Here is a 21,149-nt window from a genome sequence, read left to right on the forward strand (position 1 = left end):
CGGTGTAGTTTCTCTTGCTGTTCTCACCTCCTCCATAAGGGTTAACAGGAAGTCACAACTCTGAGCTCCCGCAGCTTGTGTTTGCCACTCCCTGAGCATAGGCAGCCTCAGTTGGGACACCATCCTAACACCACATTCTCGGGACATCATTTTCCCCTGCACATCACTGGGTCTCGCCCACCACAGAGCTAATGTTATATGGATCCCGACTGTCCTTGGTTACAAAAATTAGGGGTTTCCTTCAGAGTGGGGAGACAGCAAGTACGAGAGTGACAGAAGATGAGGTGTGCCTCTAATTCAGTGTGGCCGCCACAGCACACTGGGTTCAGGCAACAAGGTTGTTCCCACTACTATGACCCAGATTTATGGTCTCCACATGTGACAGTCACTCTGTCGTTATTTGTGATTTTAGAACTGACATGTTGCTGTTCTATTGCTTGTGTGGTTAAAAAAAATTAAAAAAAAAACCCAAACATTTTCTTTACAGTTTGATTCTGCTTTATAAGCAAGGATATATATTATTGTATAACCAGAAAAAAAAAGTTTTCCACAAACACATTGGAGCACCCATCACATGCTAGATACTGTAGTAAGGGTTGTGATCCCACTGATCACATAATTTGACCTCCAGGTTGAGCCATTAGAAATGAGTTCACCCAGAGCCCACTTACAATGTGATTATGGTCTCTTCCTCTCAAAAACTCACAAGCTATTAGAAAACCAGCCTGAGAGCAGGGTGACGTGCTTTTCAGTTAGTGGCACCCGTGATGCAGGAGCTCAGAGTTCAGAGAGTGCCATGTCCCTGAGGTTGGAGATAGGTGCAGTGGGAACTAATTTGATCTGGTTCCTGGTGCAGGGATAATGATGGAGTTAGTTTGTGCATTACAGAGAATGAAGAAGTCCTTGACAAACTATGTGGTTTCTTGCATATGTTATACGAAGATTACATTCAGCACATATCAATGGTGGGTGGTTAAATTTGCATTCTGGTGATATTGTCTTGTTTTTGTTGCATTGGGAATTGAACCCAGGACTTCCCCCTTGCTGGATAAACACTCTGCTTGTAAGCCATATCCATAGCTTTGGTATTCTGATTTAAAATGCTATGTTCTTTGCTGACTAATCCTATATGGCTACCTAACAGTTCAGACAAGGCTGTATAAGTTAGATGGTACTGGTGGGCATTCGTTTGGAATCATGGGGGAAAGTTGAGAATACCAATGAGTTGTCAGAAGAACTACAATCCCTATGAAAAAACAATTCTCATGACATGGGAAATGGTTGTCTAAAGACTGTGTGTACTTTGGCATTTGAGATCACTTGAGATCTACCCCCAGAACTGAAGGGAAAAAAATAATAAAATGTGTTAGCCAGGTATAATGGCTCACACTTGAAACCCCAGCACTCAGTAGGCTGAGTCTGGAAAGTTGTTGAGAATATGTCCCTTTGTTCGCTGCATCCATCGAGGCTAGCAAGAGCCAGATGGGCTGGTAGTCTGCAAAGATCTGTGAGTATCCTGTCTATGAGATCCTTCCATTTTATAATTCCAGCCTGGGCTGGTGCCTCCCTCGACTTCTCTTCTAGCTGACAGCTAAAGTATGGGTAAAGGAGAGCCAGCTGAGTTATAACACAATACTCACTGAAATAAAGCCAACAAGTGTTATTTCAGGATACCACCCTGCCCCCCCCCAAAAAATACCCAACTGACCTACAATGTCTCTCTATAATATCAGCACTATTTGTAGAAGGCAGAGATGTATGGTACATATTCCTGATAAATTAGAAGGCATAGGTGTATAGAAGTGGAATGTTTGTTTCGACCGTCTTGCATTTGATTTAGGAAAGGCAGCACGTTTGAAGAGGCTGTCTCCTTGGCAAAAGCAAGCAGAACCTTCCTTACTCATTAATGCTCTCTCCACTGGATCTTATGTGTCAAAGAGGCTGACAGGGCCTCTCTACTTGTTGCCTGCTATATTCTCCTCAATGCACAGTTGTTGAATGAGTGAATGACTAGAAGCAAATTTACTCAGACTTGTCAGAAATGACAAGAGGCATGAGTTGTTACATTTTGGGGACTCACTTCCACAAGGCAACTCAAGTGTTCCCTCCTTCTGGAGAGAGAGGGAATAATGGTGTGTGTGGGTGTGTGTGTGTGTGTGTGAAATTCATATGGCTGCTTTTCATTACTTATGGACAGCGAGGTTCCGTTCCACCTTGGCTACACCTGTTATAAATACTTAAAGAACTTAAAAAGTTCTCAGTTGAAACAGAAGCTCTAGAATGTGGCTGAGCATGGCTGATTTTTCATACACCTGTGGGAATCTTTAAAATCGACCACCCTGAGAATGATGATCAAAAAGCCTGCCTCTCTGTGAAAGGCTCCTCAGTGGCCCTGTTCACAGCCATCTACATGTAGCGTTTAATTTTTGCCTTTTGGAAGGTAAAACTTATACTTGCAGAGAACTTCTTGATTCCCAATTTTTTAAAGATTTGTTTTATTTTTAATTAACTGTATGTGTTTCTGGGTATGTACAACTGTGAGTGTGGGTGCCCAGAGCATCCAGAAGAGGGTGCCAGATCCCTGGCACTGTAGTTATGGGTGAATGTGAGCTACCCTGTGTGAATTCTGGGAACCAGACTAAAGTTTTTCACATGAACAGAATGTGCCCTCAACGGCTAAGCCCTCTCTTCCAGCTCCTACGTCTAAATCTTTAAGTCTGTTCTGACTTCAGATGCCACCATCTAAAGAGTGCCATTGCCTCTAACTAAGGGCTATCGTGTGTGTAATTTATTGCATAGTTATATTCTAGGCTAGCCTCTTGCTCTGAAATACTTCAACTGCCTTCATTAGACTATTCCTGTTATCTATTATCAATTACTATTATCAGTTGATTGTTACCTATCTAAAGTGGTAGCTGCAAATCAAGTCAGGATGGGTTGTTTGGACACTAAGAGCTATGAAAAACAGAAGAGGGAGGAAGCAATGCAGATTTTAATAGCACACAAAAAAGGCCACTGGGACATGGTGGATGGTGGAGTGGTAGGAAACTATGTCCCAGGAAGGGACAAAGCACAGATGAGCTGGAGTCCATTTGAGGAACAGAAATTATGCATAGTGGGTATCTTCCATTGCTTGTTGTAACTGTGGTCTTCTTGCCCAGGACACACAGCTCTGTCTGTGAATCACCACCCCTTGCCTATTCTCATTTTTAAACCAGCCTCTACCTGCACAATCAGAATTACAGGGGGAGCCACAAATCTACATTCTAACAAGCTCCTCGAGTGATTGTTATCACCAAGAACTGACTGAAGGAGACAAATCGACCTACACAGTTCAAGAGGAAGACGGATGGGACAGAATGCCCCCACAAAGAACCAACTGAAACCAACTATTGCCTCTGTCAAAATAAATCAGATATGCCATTTTTCATTATCAAACTGGCAAAGATTAAAACACTCTATCCCACTCCACACAGGCGATGAAATAAGCTGCGGTGGGAATGTGAACTGTTACATTACCAGAGGACATCCTGGCAATTCTTATCATAAGCCTTAACATTTTTCACTCCTTTGGCACAGCAATTCCACTTCTAGGAATGTGTCCAGAGGCTGTGGTTTTAGCCTTGGCACTTCACCAGGAAACATCCATGAATCAGATTTCTGGTCCCTCTCCCTGGGTTGTCAGAGAGAAAGGTTTGTGAATCTGGTGATTTTCATTTTAATACTTATATGATTTGGGCTTATTCCCTTTAAAGTGCAACTAATAGAAATGTTGATAGTGAGAACTTTCTCCCCTACTGCCTCTGAGTAGTCACACCAGATAGTGTCCGCTCTTTTTACTGTTAGAGACACACGTTGTAGCAGTCCTTCCATCTCAGGTCATAGTCATGTGCCATACGACAATGTTTCAGTCCACAGGGATGATTCCGTAAGAATCCTATGGAGGTGTAAAATGCCATGTCATAGCCACACCAGGATGCAGTGCCCTAATCATGTGTTTGTGGTAACACCAGTGTAAGCAAACTTGCTGTCTTGTCAGCTATATGAAATTATAGCACAGATAATGTTTAGCATTAGTTTAGCATTGTTTTTCTATTACAGTAAGCAAACCTAGCAGCAAAGCAGTATGTACAAAACACAGACATCATCCTCCCATGTCTCATGACTGAGAATCTTGTCTACATCAAAAGCCCCTGGTAAGTGACTTACCAACACCATCCAGGCTGCATAGGAACACTCTGTGATGCTCCCACAATGATGACATCACTTAATGGCACACTGCTCAGATGTGTCCATCACTAAGTAGGGAACCGTTGTATTCAGGTTTATTTCGTTTTTGTTTCCTTTGGTTCTTAGTGATAGTAGATATTCCTTTCATTATATATGAGCCATAACCATTTCACTTGGTATAATTGTATTCTTTACAGAAAAAAACTGCACTATGCAATTTATAGTATACTCACAAAGATTAGCATTACCATAAATGAACTTTAGCAACTATAAGAATTTCTTCTATTCCACTTCATTAAGTTGGCAGGGTTTTAATATTTTGATAGTATATGGGAAAATACTCCAGTCTCTGCAGACATTAAAGCACGGGTGTTTAGGATCACACTTTCACATTTTTGCTATTATGACTGGTAAGACAATGACCATTCTTTGATGTCTATCCCTCTCTTGACCTATGTGACAGTTATATAGGACACATCCTCAGAGATGGATTGCTTAGTTATCAAACTTAGATATTGAAAATTATTTTCCAAAATATTTAAAATTTTTATGTTTTAGTCAAATATGGCACACCTAATTGTCCACTTAAATTCCAGCTCCTCTTGGAAAAAAAAAAGTAAAGTAAAAGACAGCAAGGTAGTGCTGATAGCTTGTCAGCTGCATTTGTGGACTCCCTGTTTAGATGAGGATAAGATGTAGAGTCTCTGATAACTGGGTGTGTATTCAGTGTGTCAGCATTTTAAAGATAGATCTGTGAACTTACAGTCTTACTCTCTTCCTGTCTGCAGAGGCATTCAGGTCTCTTAGAAATAGCTGAGCCAAATAAACAAACAAAGAAGCTGAGCCACAAGGGGGAGGAGCCTAGATTTCCTTATCACCTTGAAAGAATGAGTCACCAATTTATCTACCAGAATAACGAGCATTAGGTGGTATATTATGCAATAAACAAAATTTTGCTGTTTGATAGTTAATGTTCTCCTCATTGATATGTCAGCTTAGATCATAGCAGTGAGTATTAAAAACTACAACATTGGGGCACAAAGAGAAGACACAGAAGTTAAGAATGCATGCTATAGTGCTCCTACAGCAGACCCAAGTGTAGTTACCAGCACCTCCATGTTAGACAGCTAACAACAGCCCAAAGCTACAGCTTCAGCAGGTGTGACACCCCTGACCTCCACAAATAAACTCATGGACACATACCCATACACAGACACACAACACACAGAAAATACAAAAATAAACATTTTTAAATAGTTACAATATCACAAGTGATTGCGATGCCTACAGTGAAAACACACTGTCCTAACAAAACAATCACAAACATGAACAAAAATTTTATAATAGGTATTGTGATAACTTAAATGAAAATGGCTCCCATAGGCTCTAGGGAGTGGCATCATTTGAAAGGATTAGGGCATGGCCTTGTTAGAGTAGGCGTGGCCTTACTACAGAAAATGTGTTGGGGGGTGGGGAGTGATGGGGGATGTCCTGTATATATGTTTGTCTTATTGGTTGATGAATGAAACACTGTTTGGCCAATAGAGGCAGGAAAATTGGCGGGGCTAGGAAAGGAGAATGCTAGAGAGAGAAGAGACAGGCAACAAGGAGGTGCCATCTAGAGACTGGGAGGATAGGACAAGCCAGGCATTCTCTGGTAAGATAAGGCCATGTAGAAATGCATAGATTAGTAGTTATGGGTTAATAACTAAGACAGAGCTAGCCAATAAGAAGCCCTAGCCATCAGCCAACAATTTTGTATAGTGTCTGTATGTTTATTTGGGGCAAAGCAGTTGTGAGACCAGGAGAGACAAAAACCTCTAGCAATGGTGGTGGGGGGGAAGGATCAGCTTTGAAGTTTCAGAAGCTCAAGCTAGGTCCAGTGGCTCACTTTCTCTGTTCCTGCTGCCTGCTGATCCAGATATAGAACTCTCAGCTACCTCTCCAGCACCGTGTCTGCCTGAATGCCACCATGCTTCCCGTCATGACAATAATGGACTTAACCTCTGTAATCCAGCCCCAGTTAAATATTTTTCTTTGTAAGAGTTGCTGTGGTCATGGTGTCTCTTTGTATCAGTACAACATTAACTAAGACAGGTATGTTAAACCACCTATAATAGTAGTGAAAAAAATAAAGTTCCAACTAAGAGGTAAATAAAAATGATATCAAATCAGGCACATGCCTCTAATCCCAACACATGAGAAGTAGGCAGATGAGTACTGACACAAGTTTGATACCAGCCTGGGCTATACAGTGAGACCCTGTCTCAAAAGAAAACAAGACAAAGATGATCAAAAAAATAATGATATGAAAAGATGTTGGCTGTTTAAGAAGGTGATAAAACAATATTAATTGTTGACAAAGTTATTCTTGTCAAGAATTATGCTGTAATGATCATAGTGGTTGTTAGTTAAAGATAGGATTTCAGGTTGTTTACATATGTGGATTTTCTGAACTTTCTTAGCCATATATTACCTCAGTGATACAACGGTTATCGAAGGGGCTGGAGTGATTGCTCATTGCTTAGAGCATTTACTGCTCTTACAGAAGACTAGTTCCAGAGGATATGATGACCTCTTCCGGCCTCTGTGGGCACCAGGCATACACACGATGCACAGATATACATGTAGGCAAACACCCATACACATAAAATAAAAAAGATACATTTCTAAAAATTAAAAGTTGGCTATTTAAAAACTCAGTTGGTATATATCAAACTGCATTATCAAAAACATATGAAGGAACCCAAAAATAACTGCCTCTACATGGCTCTAGGTTCCCATGGCAGCATTTTCAATGACATCTGAGAACTGGCTACTTCTGATAAGAGACGACTCAAAACCAACATCAATTATGCACATGTCAAAAGGCATTGTGTAAGATATATATTTTACCAAGTATGTATTTTTAATTCATCAACAATTCTGGGATTGGGATGTATGCTCTTATAGATGTTTAGTAGAGCTAAAAGAGTTATATCTGCAGTAAAGGTAACCAAACCAACACACACACACATGAACTCACTGAGACTGGGACTATACACATAAGCCCTGCACAAGATCAAGGTAGCCAAAATCCCAGTATGCATCAGGTGGGGGCTCAAGAAGCCCCACCCCAAGCAGACGAGATATTGGCAACTGATGGCTACAGGGAGGAAGAGTCTATTTATTCAGGGATGTGGCCTCTAAGAGGCTTCCCATGCCCCATGAGATGACCCTCTACCTATGCACATACAAGCATTACTAAGTGAGCTCTGTGTGCTGTAAAACAAGCTAGGAGAGAAATGTGGTGGTGAGAATAAGGGAGGATTAGAGGGGAGGAGGTGGGGTGGGTTTCATCAAGACACATTACATTATTCTTAAATAATAAAAAGATTTTAAAAATAAAGGTTAAAGACATGGGAAAGTAATAGCCCACAATATACAGAACATATAACATATGAAGAAAAAATTTCAAAGACAAGACATTCTTCCCTTCACTAATAAGCTCCTCTGTGCACTACCTGGAGAGAAGGAAAATGGTTTAATTGGTTGCAGAAGTGACACAGAGAGGCATTGCTGGTGGTCACACTGAGCTTCAGGCAGGCTGTCCTACCTGCACACCATATACTAACAAAACAGTTTTTAAAGTGATGAACTTGGTCCTAAGCATTGCACTAACACTTTTTCAGTCGATTACACACCTGTTCATGAAAGCCAGTGGAGAAGGGAAAGAGGTAGAAACCTTGTGCAGTTTCTAAGTGACTTTGTATCTCTCAGTTGCTTTCTTGTTTTGACATATGAGGAACTTCAAGATCTATGTTCTTTTATTGCAAAGAGCCAGTACGCTTGACTTAGCTCCTGGAGAGTGGAAACTGGTTCAGAAAGCTCACTAGAGCCTCTCCTATGGAAGTTAATTCTAAGGAGCTTGTGTGTAGCTGCATTCTGTGTCAGTCCTTTCTTGTTTCTGGTTACTCTTTTTCTCTTAGCTTTCTTCCCTAGCTCTTCTTGTTTCTTGTAACCATATGCCTGGGTTAGAAGCCTAACCTTCCCTCTCCAACCACTTGTCCTAACCACTACCTTTTAAAACTAGTTCCCCCATCCTTAGAAACTGATGACTTCAGGAAGTCAGGTATGTATTGATCTGTACCAAATTTGCAATGGTAGAACATTTGATCCACTGGTCAAAGGATAGTCGGGAAATAGGACAATGTTCATGTTAAATGAGACCCAGACCCTGTACTACACTTTGGGGTGTTTGTTAAGGGCTGGAAATGCAAAGATCAGTGTATGCTGGGAACTTGGTCTTGTGAAAGAGACAAGCATTAAATATATATGACAATGCAGTCCCAAGTTCTTCATGTTTGTTTCCAACAGCACAGAACATATCAAATTCATCTGTTATCTCCCCAAATGATTGATTGATTGATGATTGCTTTTATGTATACAAGTGTTCTATCTGCATGTACACATGTACACACCAGAAAAGGGCATCTGATCTAACTACAGATGGTTGGGAGCCATCGTGTGATTGCTGGGAATTGAACTCAGGACCTCTGGAAGAGCAGCCAGTGCTCTTAACCTCTGAGTTATCTCTCCAGTCTCCCCTCCCAACTAATTTTTTAAGATACATTACTATCTGTACAATAGCCCAAACTAAGTGACTAAATCATCTCATTTTTAATTCTCTCATACTTTGTATCCATTCACTCATTATACATCAATTCTTTTATCAAATTATCTCACAATTTCAGCATAAAGCCTTTATCCCATTGTCCCTGCCTACATCTGCATCCTTTTTCTTTCTTGCTGACTTGTATAATGACCAAAGATGTCTCCCCATCTACACCTGCAATGCTAAATGATGGACAGGGGGCAAGTTACAAAGGGTGGCTGGGTTGTCTTAGTGTCCCAAAGCATGCTTAATTTCCCTCTCATGTCTATGCACTGTGGCAGATATCCTGGTTAGATGACAGGCAGCTTCTTGGCATCAAGAGCTTAGACACGGGTCTTATTCTTTAAGCATCAACATAGCTCTTGGCTACTGTTGGCTACTTGTTGACACAGCCAAGTATCTGAGGAAAGCGACTTCCAGGGGGAGGGGTGTGTTTTGGCTCACAGTTTGAGTGTTCACAGCCTATCATGGTGGGGAAAACATGGCAACCAGAGCATGAAGCAACTGCTCCACCAGAGCACCATGAGAGCACCATGAGAGCACCATGAGAGCACCATGAGAGCAATATACACCACAAAGAAGTGGAGAGGAACCAATGCTCGTGCTCAGCCTGATTTACCCTCTTTGCCCAGACTGGGATCCCAGACCAAGGCATGGACACCCACATTTTGGGAGAGTCCTCCCAATTAAATGTTAAATCTATAAGCTCCATGATCAGCATGCCCAGAAGTTTGTCTCTTAGATAGTCATGGTTCTTGGATGATCAGTGTTAAACATTACAGCTGCCTATACCAACTTATACTTCACTGTGCACTGTACTTGGGAGACCACAGAGCATCTGGTGGCAATAGGATGCTCTTGAAAAAGCAGTCAATCAAAGGATTATAGTAATAGATAACTGAAGCTCATTCAAGACTCACAGGGGCTATGGAGATGGGTCAGTGGTTAGGAGTGCTTGCCATGCAAGCATCAGGGATGCTAGTTCAAATCCTCAGCACCAACATAGACCTGGACATGGTGTATGTAACTCCAACACTGCCGGTAGGGTAGAGACAAAAGTCCTATGAGTTTGCTGGTCAGCCAGCATAGGTGAAAAGGTGAGTGTCAGGGTCAGTGAGAGGATCCACATCAGAGGGATAAAGCAGAGCACAATAGAACAGGCTATCCGCCATCTTCCTACGGCACCTTTATGGGTGAATGAATGCACACACAACACATACCACCACATATCCACATGCCACATACAAGCAAAGAATGTGCATGTTCTATATTATACAAAAGTGCCTATTCCATGGAGAAGCCCTAAACACTTGCATCAATTTTCTTCACATTCAAAATTCAGGGAAAGGACAGGTTGTTATGTACTCAAGTATTAACTCACTAAGATTTAGTATTTTTTAGATTAATTTACTTTTATTTCGTGTGTGTGTGTGTGTGTGTGTGTGTGTGTGTGTGTGTGTGTGTGCTTTACCTGCATGTATTGCACCATGTGCACACCTAGTGCTCTCATAGTTAAGAAGGTAGCATTGGATCTCCAGAACTGGAGTTATAGATGATTGTTAGCCATCATGTAAGTGCTGAGAACTGAACCCCTACAGCCCAAGATTCAATTTTTCAAAAGAGCTATCCAAGCTGTCTTAGAGAGGATAAAGGGCTGAAGGAATGCGCATAAAGAAATTCATGAATGGAAATTGAGTTGTTCAGAAACATCAGTCACTGGTGTTGGATTCCAGTTTGGTGTGATTAAATTCCTGAAACAAGGAATTTAACAGTACACCATCCACCTATCCCGTTTCAAATCAGGCCACACTGTCCTGACAACTAACAACACCCAGGTGTCTGAGTGCTGTGAGGTGGGTACCAGACAGCTGTCTAGATGACAGACCTCGAGGAAGCGTTTGTCAGGCTGAGGAAGTAACTCAGCTCTGTGAACTGATTGCCAAATTGGCAGACTTGTTCAGCGGCAGAATGAAAAGGGAATACAGAACCTTCTACTTGGAGGTTTTGACAGTGTAAACTTTCTACTCATAGATTTACACAAAGTGGCTGCACTTTCCTTTCAGGCTTAGGCTGTGGCTATCTCTTTACTTTCTCTCTCTTTCTCTTTGTATGTGTGTGTGTGTGTGTGTGTGTGTGTGTGTGTGCGCGCGCGCGCGCATGTGCGTGAGCGTGTGCGTGCGCATGCGTGTGTGTTGTACAGAGGGGAAGGAAGAGGAGTGAACTGAGAAAGCAGTGGGTTAGAGGATTAAGATCTGACGAGTTCAGGGGGGCTCCATATGTTAAGCAATATTTCTTGATTTGTTTTATCTTCTTGGCATTGCCAAGCATGTCTCTTACTCAGCTGGTCACATTAAGAGAACTAAGGGCACATTTTTATTTTTATTCAAGCACACTCAAGTCCCTCTAACACAGAGGACATGGTGAGGCAGAGGGTAGGCCAGGTATTATAAAGGTTACGCTTTCTGGTGTCACCTCACCCACTGAGTTTCAGCCTCTCACCACGGCCTGTGAAGAGCACCGTGCAGGTGGTGGGATTAGTAACCACAGAACTAACACCAAGACTACAAACAGAACTTTCTGATTGACAGGAAAAAAGATTCTCTCATCAGAGCAGATTCCCCTGCCCGCTGCCCCCATCTCAGACCTGAAGAGTACCCACAAAATTTCATCTAAATTTAAAAACCAAAACACAGAAAGAGTGAACTCTTTAAACAGCAAGACCATGACATCCCCTAATTAACTTAAAAAGTGGTGAGGTACACAACCAGTATTCATTAAATAGTTGATGATCAAACAAATTTCTGTGGAAAATTTCAATCCTCTAAGAACTTAGGTAGAATTTTAAGTTGATAGACTTTGTATTTTAGTTTTGTAAAGAAACTGTTTTCTTTCCAGCTTAGCATCCAGTCTCTTTTCTTTGTATGCTTCTGATTTTGTTCTCTCTCTCCTCTCTCTCTCTGTATAGTATATATATGTATATGTACATATATATATATATATATATATATATATATATATATAGTTTTCTCTAGTGCCAAGTATGGAAATCATTTTGCCTATTGCCACTTACAGTAACTTTATAGCTGCTTCTTAAATACTATCCTATAATTCTCTAAATTTGGTAGGTGTGTTTATGCTTTATTTTACAGTATTTGTGTGTAGTTGGATCATTTTAAAGTTTATCTAGGCAGAAGTAGTCAAGGATGGCATTATGGATTATTTACATACAATGAAAGAATTACAGATTGAAATATACAAAAGTATCTGTTAAAATAATTTTAAATGCATCTATAAAAAGAAAACACATATACCACAAACATTCAGCATGATTTAATACATACAAACTGCATAGCTCAGGAACTGTACCACTAGATGTATGTTGAAGAGAATTTCTTGCACTATACCAAGGGACACATGCAAGCTGTTCAGGGCAATGATATTTGATGTTGAAAAGGAACATGGTAAATAAGTCAGCTGTCTACCAACTATAAAATAGACAAATTTTGATATATCTATATATAGGAATACAGTATAGGACTAAAAATGAAGAGAGTATTGCAACCAAGGTTGGTGCTGATGAATCTTGGGAACCATGAAACATTGTTGAAGTGTAAATACAGTGTGATCTCATTTATATGAGATTCAATAGGTGGCAAACCTCTATATTCTTTAGGGATTCAAACATACAAGATAAAACAGCAACAAAACAGAAGATACTGGTAAATACTCACTTTATATCATTCTCTCGGTGGGGAAGGAGCAGATTGGAGTTAAGAAGGAATTACATGACTTTTCAGATAAATAAAACATCTATAAAGCTCTAGCAAACCATCCATGGTGTTTTGTATTAGAAATAGTAGACAAATGCTAAACTGCATGGTCTCATTTTAATATTCAGACTGAACTAACAAGTTTGTCCATTCAGATTCATGCCTTTTCTAAATGGTCCTTAAACAATTGTAATCAACTCAGGGAACCAGCACACATGAAAGGCCAGTTTATTATGTAGATTTGTGAGAAGGCATGCTATTCTTTTTTAACCTTCACTATAAGTAGTGCTGTACATAGCAGTTGTGCATCTTTGAGGCTGATTATTGCATGCTGCATCTCTTCAAATGATCAGTACTTATACTAGCTTAATTGAAGCAGCATCATGATCATCTTAACTATAAGCAAACATCTGATAAGTTAGCATTTCCTCAGTATCTGTACAGAAAGCAACCTAAGGTTTTTATACCCAGTCACAGTGTCCCTGAAAGCACCAGACCTGGGCTAAAAAGAGTAAAGGCATTAATAGACAAGTTTGCCACCCTCAATTTAATTCCTGAAAGCCATGAGGTAGAAGGAAAGAATCAACTCCTGAAAGTTGTTCTCTGATCTCCACACACATGAGTGGCACACTTGATCCACAAACATACATAAAAAGTCATTCACAATGAATAAATAGTTACTTTGAAAGATTAAACACATAAAAGTTCTCAAATATATTACCATTTAGACCCTCTTGAAAAAAAACTAGATAAAATCTAAGCTATTAAGAATAAACTTTTTAATCTTATGAATGAAGGACTAATAGTAAAAAGTTCTTGTGTTCATTGAAGTCAATAAAATATGAAATTAAAGAAAACATGTTGCAGTTTGACAGCAGGATGGGGAAGTATAACTAATAAACACAGAGGTAGGGTGACAGACAGGTAGACCACAATTTCCTCACATTTACTACATTTACTATCTTAAAGATAGTCAACAGATAACTGTTTAAAAATCAAAATATAGTTTGAGATAGTGTGTATATTTCACCATTTTATGCTTTTGATAATTTTGTTAACTTAAGTGGAAATGCTTTGGGAAAAAATCTTTGTGGAAGTGAGGAAACACTTATTTGATAAACAACTTTTAATAGTCCATCAATACAAATAAAATTTTTTCAGAAGAATTTATATTACTATTCTACTTTTACTCCAAACAATCTTATATTAGTGTTTATTTATGAAAATTATTGAGCACCTTTTGTGTGCCTAGGCATTAAGAATATAAGAGTAAAGGAAACAAAGCCCTTCCCTTGCTGGAGATTATATTCTTCAGACAAGAAATAAATAGAAGTAGAAATTACAGGCCAGACATTGTGGCACATGCCTTTAATCCCAGAACTGGGTGGAGGAAGGCAGAGTTGGTGGCCAGACTCGTCTACAGAGCGAGTTCCAAGGACAGCCAAAAAAAAAAAAAAACCCAAAACAAAACAAAAAAAACAAACAAACAAAAAAACCACACATTGATAGAAAGATGAAGGAAAGGAAAGGACATGGAGAGTTTGTGGTGTGTGTGACAGAGAGAGGAGAGAGAGAGAGAGAGAGAGAGAGAGAGAGAAGGAGAGGGAGAGTAACTGTCCCACCTTTTGTCTGTGTGTGTGTGCATTGTATGGAGACAGGAGTTGCACAGAAAGTTGTACAGGTGGTAGTTGCAATTTATTGAGCTATCTGAAAATACACTTGTATAAATAAGTGTTGCATTGATGTTCATCAAATATTAGCATGCTTATTTCCAAGAATTAGGTTTTGGATAGTTTCTAGCTTTTTGTGTTTTTTTATGTTGTTTCCATTTTTATTATGAATATGCTTCATTCTATCTGAGGGAGAAAGAAAGGAAGTTGAATAAAAATAACTAGGAAGTCCAAGGATAGCAACATTAAAAATCATGGTTTGGGTAATGATTCAAATGAAATGAAAACTTAGACCCTTGCAAAAACCCACATGTAATTCCTAACAGTAGCTTTATTTAGAATGAATAAAATAAGTACGCTGAAATATTATTTAGTGATTAATCTATCACACCATGAAATAGGGCCTTTAAGTACTTGCCACTAGGTGGAAGAAGCCAGTAATAAGTCACAAACTGTATGTTCCTAGCTGTAAGACATTAAAGGCAAACTTCAGGGAGGAAACAGCCACTAATTTCAGGCACTCAGTGTAAAGACAGGAGAGAAAATGACTAAAACACAGGAGACTTCTGTACTCTGAAACTCTTCTGTAAAATGTAATGGTAGATGAATGACATCACGTTTGTTAAAACCCACAGACTTATTCTCAATTCATCTTTATTGACTCTTGGAATGTAGGCTAAAAATAATCTATCAACATTATTTATCAATTATAACATGTGTATGCTTACATTTACGGATGAGAATACTAACTCATTGTTAGTATGAAACAATGTATGAAAGAGATGAAGACACGGAATGGTCAGAGGACAGCCATGAATAGCTGCTGGTTTGAATTTGTTTTCATGATATAAAACTTGGTGATAATTAGGAAATAAGCCAGATGAGTAACACACACGACTTCTTTCATAGAATCTTAGGCTAAATTGTATTGAAAACAAATATAGTAACAAAAAGTAACTAAGCAGAAAAAAATTAAATGATGAAGAAACAATTCTATCTTTAAACCTGTTTTGAAAGTAATTTAAGGGTACATATCCAAGTTTTATCCCAAATTTAAGACTTGCACATTCCTTTTTTTTTGAAAAGTAGAAATGCATTCTTACCTGAAGAACTTTTCTAATTCTTTTGAGATTGTGGATCAATAGCAGGTTTTTCTCTTTGGAAACACGACCTAACTGTTCATCCAATTGTATTAATAAGTTTTGAAGAAGAATTGTTGCCATAGTTTCATTGTTAGAAGCCACCTCCCTAAAATTAAATAAAAATGCCAAGGTGTTAGTACTTATAAGAAACAATTAATAAAATATTTACTTCTTTACCATATACATACATTTTTAAATGTCAGACTTATTCCACAGTGATAAACATTTAAGTGTTTTAAAAGTTAAATCGAACTTCAACATCACTAATGATCAGAGCTTTATAAATCAAAACTACAATATGATACCACTTCATTCTCAATGGAATGGCTATTATTTAAAAATATCAAAACAAAAATCAGAAAATAAGTCTTGATAAGAATAGTAAGAAATTGAAACCTTTACATATTGTTGATGAGAATGCAAAGTGGTACAAACAGTGTGAAAAGTTTAACAGCTACTTATAGTACATGTAATTGCCTGCTGACTCAACAGGTCTGTATTTGGGTCTACACACAAACAGCCAGGATGAGACCAGGCATTGGCAATGGCCTAAAGGTAGAATAACTAATATCCATCAGTGGAAACAAGGTTCTGACCATAGGTAGTATGTACATGGTTCTGACCATAGGTAGTGTGTCCACATGTAGTGTGTCCACACAGGGCAATACTATTCAGCTCCAACTCTGAATAAAATTCTGGTATATGCAATGACAAGAATAAATCTGAAAAATGTTACATTCAGGGAAATAAGTCAGCCACAGAAGGAAATGTATGTGGTTCCTTCATACACAGTACCTCCTGTACTCAGATTTGTAGGAGAGGAGATATATATATATATATATATATATATATATATATATATATATATATATGAGAGAGAGAGAGAGAGAGAGATGGGACCTGAGTTGTGAAGAGCAAGGTTACTATTTAATGAGCCAGAATTTCAGACAGAGAGGACTTCATACTGCAGATGTGGTGATAACTGCAGAACCATGAGAACACGGTTACTGCTAGTAAACTGTACAGTTCAGAGTGGTTAAAATCCTTTGTTCTGTGGTTTATATTTTGACACAATAGAAAAGATGACTGAAGCAAAAAGCAAAATTTAGTTATAAAGGGGAAACAGCTTTGCAAAAAGTTTATTAACTGGACAGTTTCATACTCATATAGAAAAGCTGGTTTTGATTTATTTCTCATGTACAAAGTTTGGTATGGTAAATGCTGAACATGTTGCTTGCCTTCATCTTGCTTTAATCCTAATAAGTTAGAGGCTGCCAGGGACAGGGAAGAAGCTTGTTGAAAAAAAAAAGGAACGAGGGGGGTGAGTCAGGACATGGTATTTTTGAGAGAGGTGAATATTTCCCACTGAAGGTAGAAAGGGATTCCTAAAAAGAATATTTTCTGGCATTGAGCCTATGATAGCAGAACTGATATTAATGGGTTTGTTTCTGTGGGACTTTTTATGCCTAAAACATTGGTGTGGTGGTCTGAATAAGAAAGGCCCCCATAGGCTCATACACTTAATGCTTAATCCCATGGAAAAGCATTATTTGAAAGGGTTAGGAGGTGTCTTGTTGGAGGAAAGTGTCACTGGGGTGAGCTTTGAAGTTTCAAAAGCCTAAGCCAGGCCTTCTCTAAGCCAGGCCTTCCCCCCCCCACCTCTCTTATCTGTCTGTCTCTCCCCTCCTACCCCCGCCGCCTATAGAGCAAAATGTAGCTCCCAGCTACTGCTCCAGCGCTCTATACATCACCATGCTCCCTGCTACGATAATAATGGACTAAGCCTCTGAAACTGTAAGCAAGGGCCCAACTAAAGTCTTTTATAAGAGTCTTCTTGGTCATGGTGCCTCTTCACAGCAATAGAATAGTAACTAAGGCAATTGTGATGGTAGACACTTAGAGACAATGCACTAACTCTATTAAGTTTTCACCTACAGTGGATGAAACAAAATTCACCTTTGAGGAGGATTTCTAAAACCTTGAGGGCACATATTATATATGGAACCTCAACGAATGCAGACCATAGAACACATGTATGTGGCTAGGACACAGAGCATCTATCCGTCTTAGCCTACCAGTCTTGATGTTCAATCCACGGGGCCAGCAGATGCCGGATTTCCATAGGAAAGTTGTCATCATAGAATTGATCCACTTGCTCCAAAAACTTGATTTCTAATTGTTGGACTTGATTCCACTGAGACATGCTATAAAAGAAGGATAAAGTTGGAGTTTTAAAATATTGTTCATTGGGAGCCATCAGACTGGGTTTCTCTAGCCTCAGACCTGAATAAGCAGTTAGCTACTGGTTAATTTGGGGGGGGGGGAGAGACTCAGCTTTTATAATTTCTCAAAGCAGAAAGGAAAGAGAAAATACAGTTAAAGCCCAGTGTTCAGCAATTCCTCTTAGTGTTTTCTTAAAAGGTATCCCTAGTGCAGGACAGTCTTCTTCATCTGCCCCCAAACCACATCCTTCCTTGTTCTACCATGACCTCCTATGCCTCCTCTCCAGGAAGTCCCACCCCTCCTCCTGAAACACCCATGCCCTACCCAGACTGTCCACATAGACTCCATCACAGAGGCTGTAATGTCAGCAAACTGCTTCCCTAGGTGTCCCTCCCTCAGCAAGGAGAAAGTAAACAAATTCTCCACATTAACTGTACCTCCCAAGGCTTATTCACTCATTTCTTCTCCAAAGTTTTTTTGACATGGAAATGTTCCAGCCTGGTTTTCTTTATTTCATGTTTGTCTGGACTCTACAGTTAGCATTATGCACTGGACTAGAGTCTAGTTCTATAGCAACTGCCTGAGGAATTGCATGTATTTACTTCTCCAGGATTCTAGTTATATTCATGCAAAATAGTTCTAAACCAATACACACTTTTCTCTTTTTCTAGTGATTTATGGTTGGGTAGCGCCTTTTTACATACAAAGTCTACCTTGCATCTGACTATGGTTAAGTTCTCAAGTTAAAGTAGAATAAGCCACCCCATTTATATGACAAACACACAGAGAAGTGTGTTCCTGTTATATAACCTATATATCCCCACTCTGGCCAGCACTTCCTAGCTTAGAAACACGTTTGTGACAATCCCCCTGAAGTTACTATATTTTGCTCTTTTGGAGTGCAAAATTCTGGATTAATAATGTTAAGTCAAAGGAAATACGTTCACACTGTAAATCACAATATTTCAACACATCTTGGAGGTGCAGCATGTTTCCTTTTGCTTACAGAGCAAATTGAGTATATATAGTCTTCAGATTCCAGGGGACAATTGTTAAATGTCTTTTCCTTGAGCTCCCGCTAAATGCTCTGAAGTGTACCAAGTAGTTAGGGAGAGAAGCCACCTTGCTGTTGAATATGACTTTCTGCTCGTGAACACTTGCAATTGGCCATTGCAGATACATCGTGAGCGAGCTATAAATGCTTGTTTAATGACGCATCACAGCCCTCCTGATGGCACCGTGAATAGGCAGGATAGGAAGAAACTCTGGGTTTACAAACTCTGAAACAAATGAGGGCCAAAGAGGGGGTGTGACCCCTACCCACAACAGTGTGCACCTCTGAGACACCTCCTTGATCTGGAAATAAAATAGGAGTATTCTTCTACCAGCAACAAAGCCTTGGGGCAGTGAAGGAGGTGGGTGGGGTGGGGATGGGATGGGATGGGATGGAGAAGCTTTCATTGCTTCTATTGCTAAATCCTTTCCATGGTTTGAATGCAAGTGCGTTTTCTAACTAAAAATGTATCTAACAGTTAAATCACTCCACAAAGTCACTCTTTAGAATCAAGGCCCAGACAGGATGAAGAGGGACCCTCCTCTCCTGGACTGACCCTGGCTATGAAAGCCTGCAGACCTTGCTGGCTTTGAGCTTGTGAGGAAGTCTGCCCCTGGCAGAGGAGCTATGACAACTGATGGTTGCTGGAGCATGGGGATGAGGGAGTGTCAGTTTCTTCAGGGATGGCGTCCCTGAAGCTGCCCATGATTCCAGTAGACAGTCTAACATCTGTCACCCATGCGAACACAGGTAGCACTAAGGGAACCCATTGGGTTTGAACCCAAATACAAAACAGCCCATGAAGTTGAGAGGGTATACTCTGGGCAGAACAGAAGATTCGAGAGTACGGGAGGAGAACGGATTTGATGATTTACTTTTCAAATTACTTTTCTAAAACATTAAATAAATGTTAATAAACATTAATACGTTAAGTGAAACTTTAAGAAATTAAAGGGTTTTGTTCGTTTGTTTATTTTGGGGGGTTGTTGTTGCTGTTTTGCTTCCAGATGTCTCTGTTTTCACCCTCTAAGGGGACTTACTCTTCCTGCCGCAGAACGGGTTTTTTCCATCTAAACCCTGGGTGCCTGGCAGCTTCCTCCGGGCATTGAGTTTATCGTCCTGGAGCCAGCAGGACTGTGTTGACGCTGACCCCTTTGCAAAGGGGGCGGCCCACCCTGCAACACCACTCAACACTTCTCAAAGCCACAGTTACCCACTACCCTAGCTGGGTGCTGTTTCTCTGAAACCCAGTTATGCCCATCTCGGGTCAGACATCACAGCTCTCCACTGGCTACAGAAAAGGAAGAGGGATCTTTTCCAGCCCCCAGCGGACACACCTCCGCCGCAGCCACAGCCCCTATCCCACCGGTGGCTCAGCTTCAGGATGCCTCGGCTTCCCTTTCCTCCAGGAAGATCCGCGCCAGAAAGTCAGCTCTTTGGAAGATGGTTTCAGTGAGTGATTTGAGTGCAAAAAGTAAGTCCCTTCTTTTCACAGGCACCCCTCCCCGGGCACGTTCAAACAAGCAACACAATTCCAACTGCCTAGAGCAGCTCTTCCTCTCGCAAAGAGGCCACACGCAACCCGATGCTGGCTGTCCGGCTTACCTGGCTCTCCCTCTGTCCAGTTGCTGCTACTGCTCCAGTCTAAAGTCAGAATCTGACTTCAGGGTCCACAGCCGCTGACGCCATGCCACTAGGGGATTTGCATTTCTCCACCCACTTGACTTTCCTGTGCGTCAGTGTTTCTGGGACTCTAGTTGCTTCCCACCCACTCTGTTCTAGAAATGCTTTACAAAGTCAGGCTGAAGCCCCCTTGCAGAGAGCACTGCCCGTCCCTAGCAGCCACTCTCACAAATGCGAACAGCCCAAGAGAACCAGAAATTTTCGAATAAGGGCTACACGCTTTTGGTTTTTTTTTTTTTTTTCAGTCTTTCCCAGGCAAGAAGAGATCCTCTGCCCCCAAACTAAGGGCCTGGGATCCCTGCTTTCTCAAACAAAACCTCACTCTTTCTGGTGAGCCAGCCCTGGAATGGGAGGGCTGGGCAACCAGGACCAACACACTAACCTCAGACAAGTCTGCTCGCCTATGAGAGACCAGCCTCCCTCAGAGGTTTGGGCCAACTCCTGTGAAGGTTCCCAGGATTTGCCCTCTCTGGCCAGCTCCCTCCCACTCTAAGTAACCTTGTCCTGGTAACTATGGTGTGTGCTTTGTGACATGAGCCTGTTCTAGAATCATGGAGCTGGGTGGAACCTCGATCCCATTTGGTTCTAAACCTTATTTTCTGTCTGAAGACCCTGAGGAAAGTTATATGGGCAGCGAGGAAAGTTACACAGGAGTGTAGCCACTGAGCCATCCATCACCTTAGATATTAATACCTTAAACCGGTCTACAAGGGTTCAGCAAAA

The 21,149-nt window shown here is 40.5% G+C and overlaps 1 protein-coding gene across 2 annotated transcripts in view; it reads right to left on the bottom strand.

Annotated features, from left to right (window-relative positions):
* Stat4 (signal transducer and activator of transcription 4) overlaps positions 1 to 20,913 on the bottom strand; it is a 93,698-nt gene extending 72,785 nt beyond the window's left edge. Inside the window, exons 1-3 of one of the 2 annotated variants that reach the window (XM_051190145.1) lie at positions 20,809 to 20,913; positions 17,542 to 17,670; positions 15,428 to 15,572 (exon numbers count right to left, since the gene is read on the bottom strand). In XM_051190145.1, coding sequence (XP_051046102.1) covers positions 15,428 to 15,572; positions 17,542 to 17,669 — 273 coding nt within the window. In that variant the 5' untranslated portion in view covers position 17,670; positions 20,809 to 20,913. Of the gene's footprint in view, positions 1 to 15,427; positions 15,573 to 17,541; positions 17,671 to 20,348; positions 20,482 to 20,808 lie in introns of those variants that run through there. The other variant, XM_051190144.1, reaches the window with a different exon arrangement.
* Between the last annotated feature and the right edge of the window lie 236 nt (positions 20,914 to 21,149).

This window comes from Phodopus roborovskii, unplaced genomic scaffold (assembly GCF_943737965.1).
Source record: "Phodopus roborovskii unplaced genomic scaffold, PHOROB, whole genome shotgun sequence".
Taxonomy (NCBI): Eukaryota; Metazoa; Chordata; class Mammalia; order Rodentia; family Cricetidae; genus Phodopus; species Phodopus roborovskii.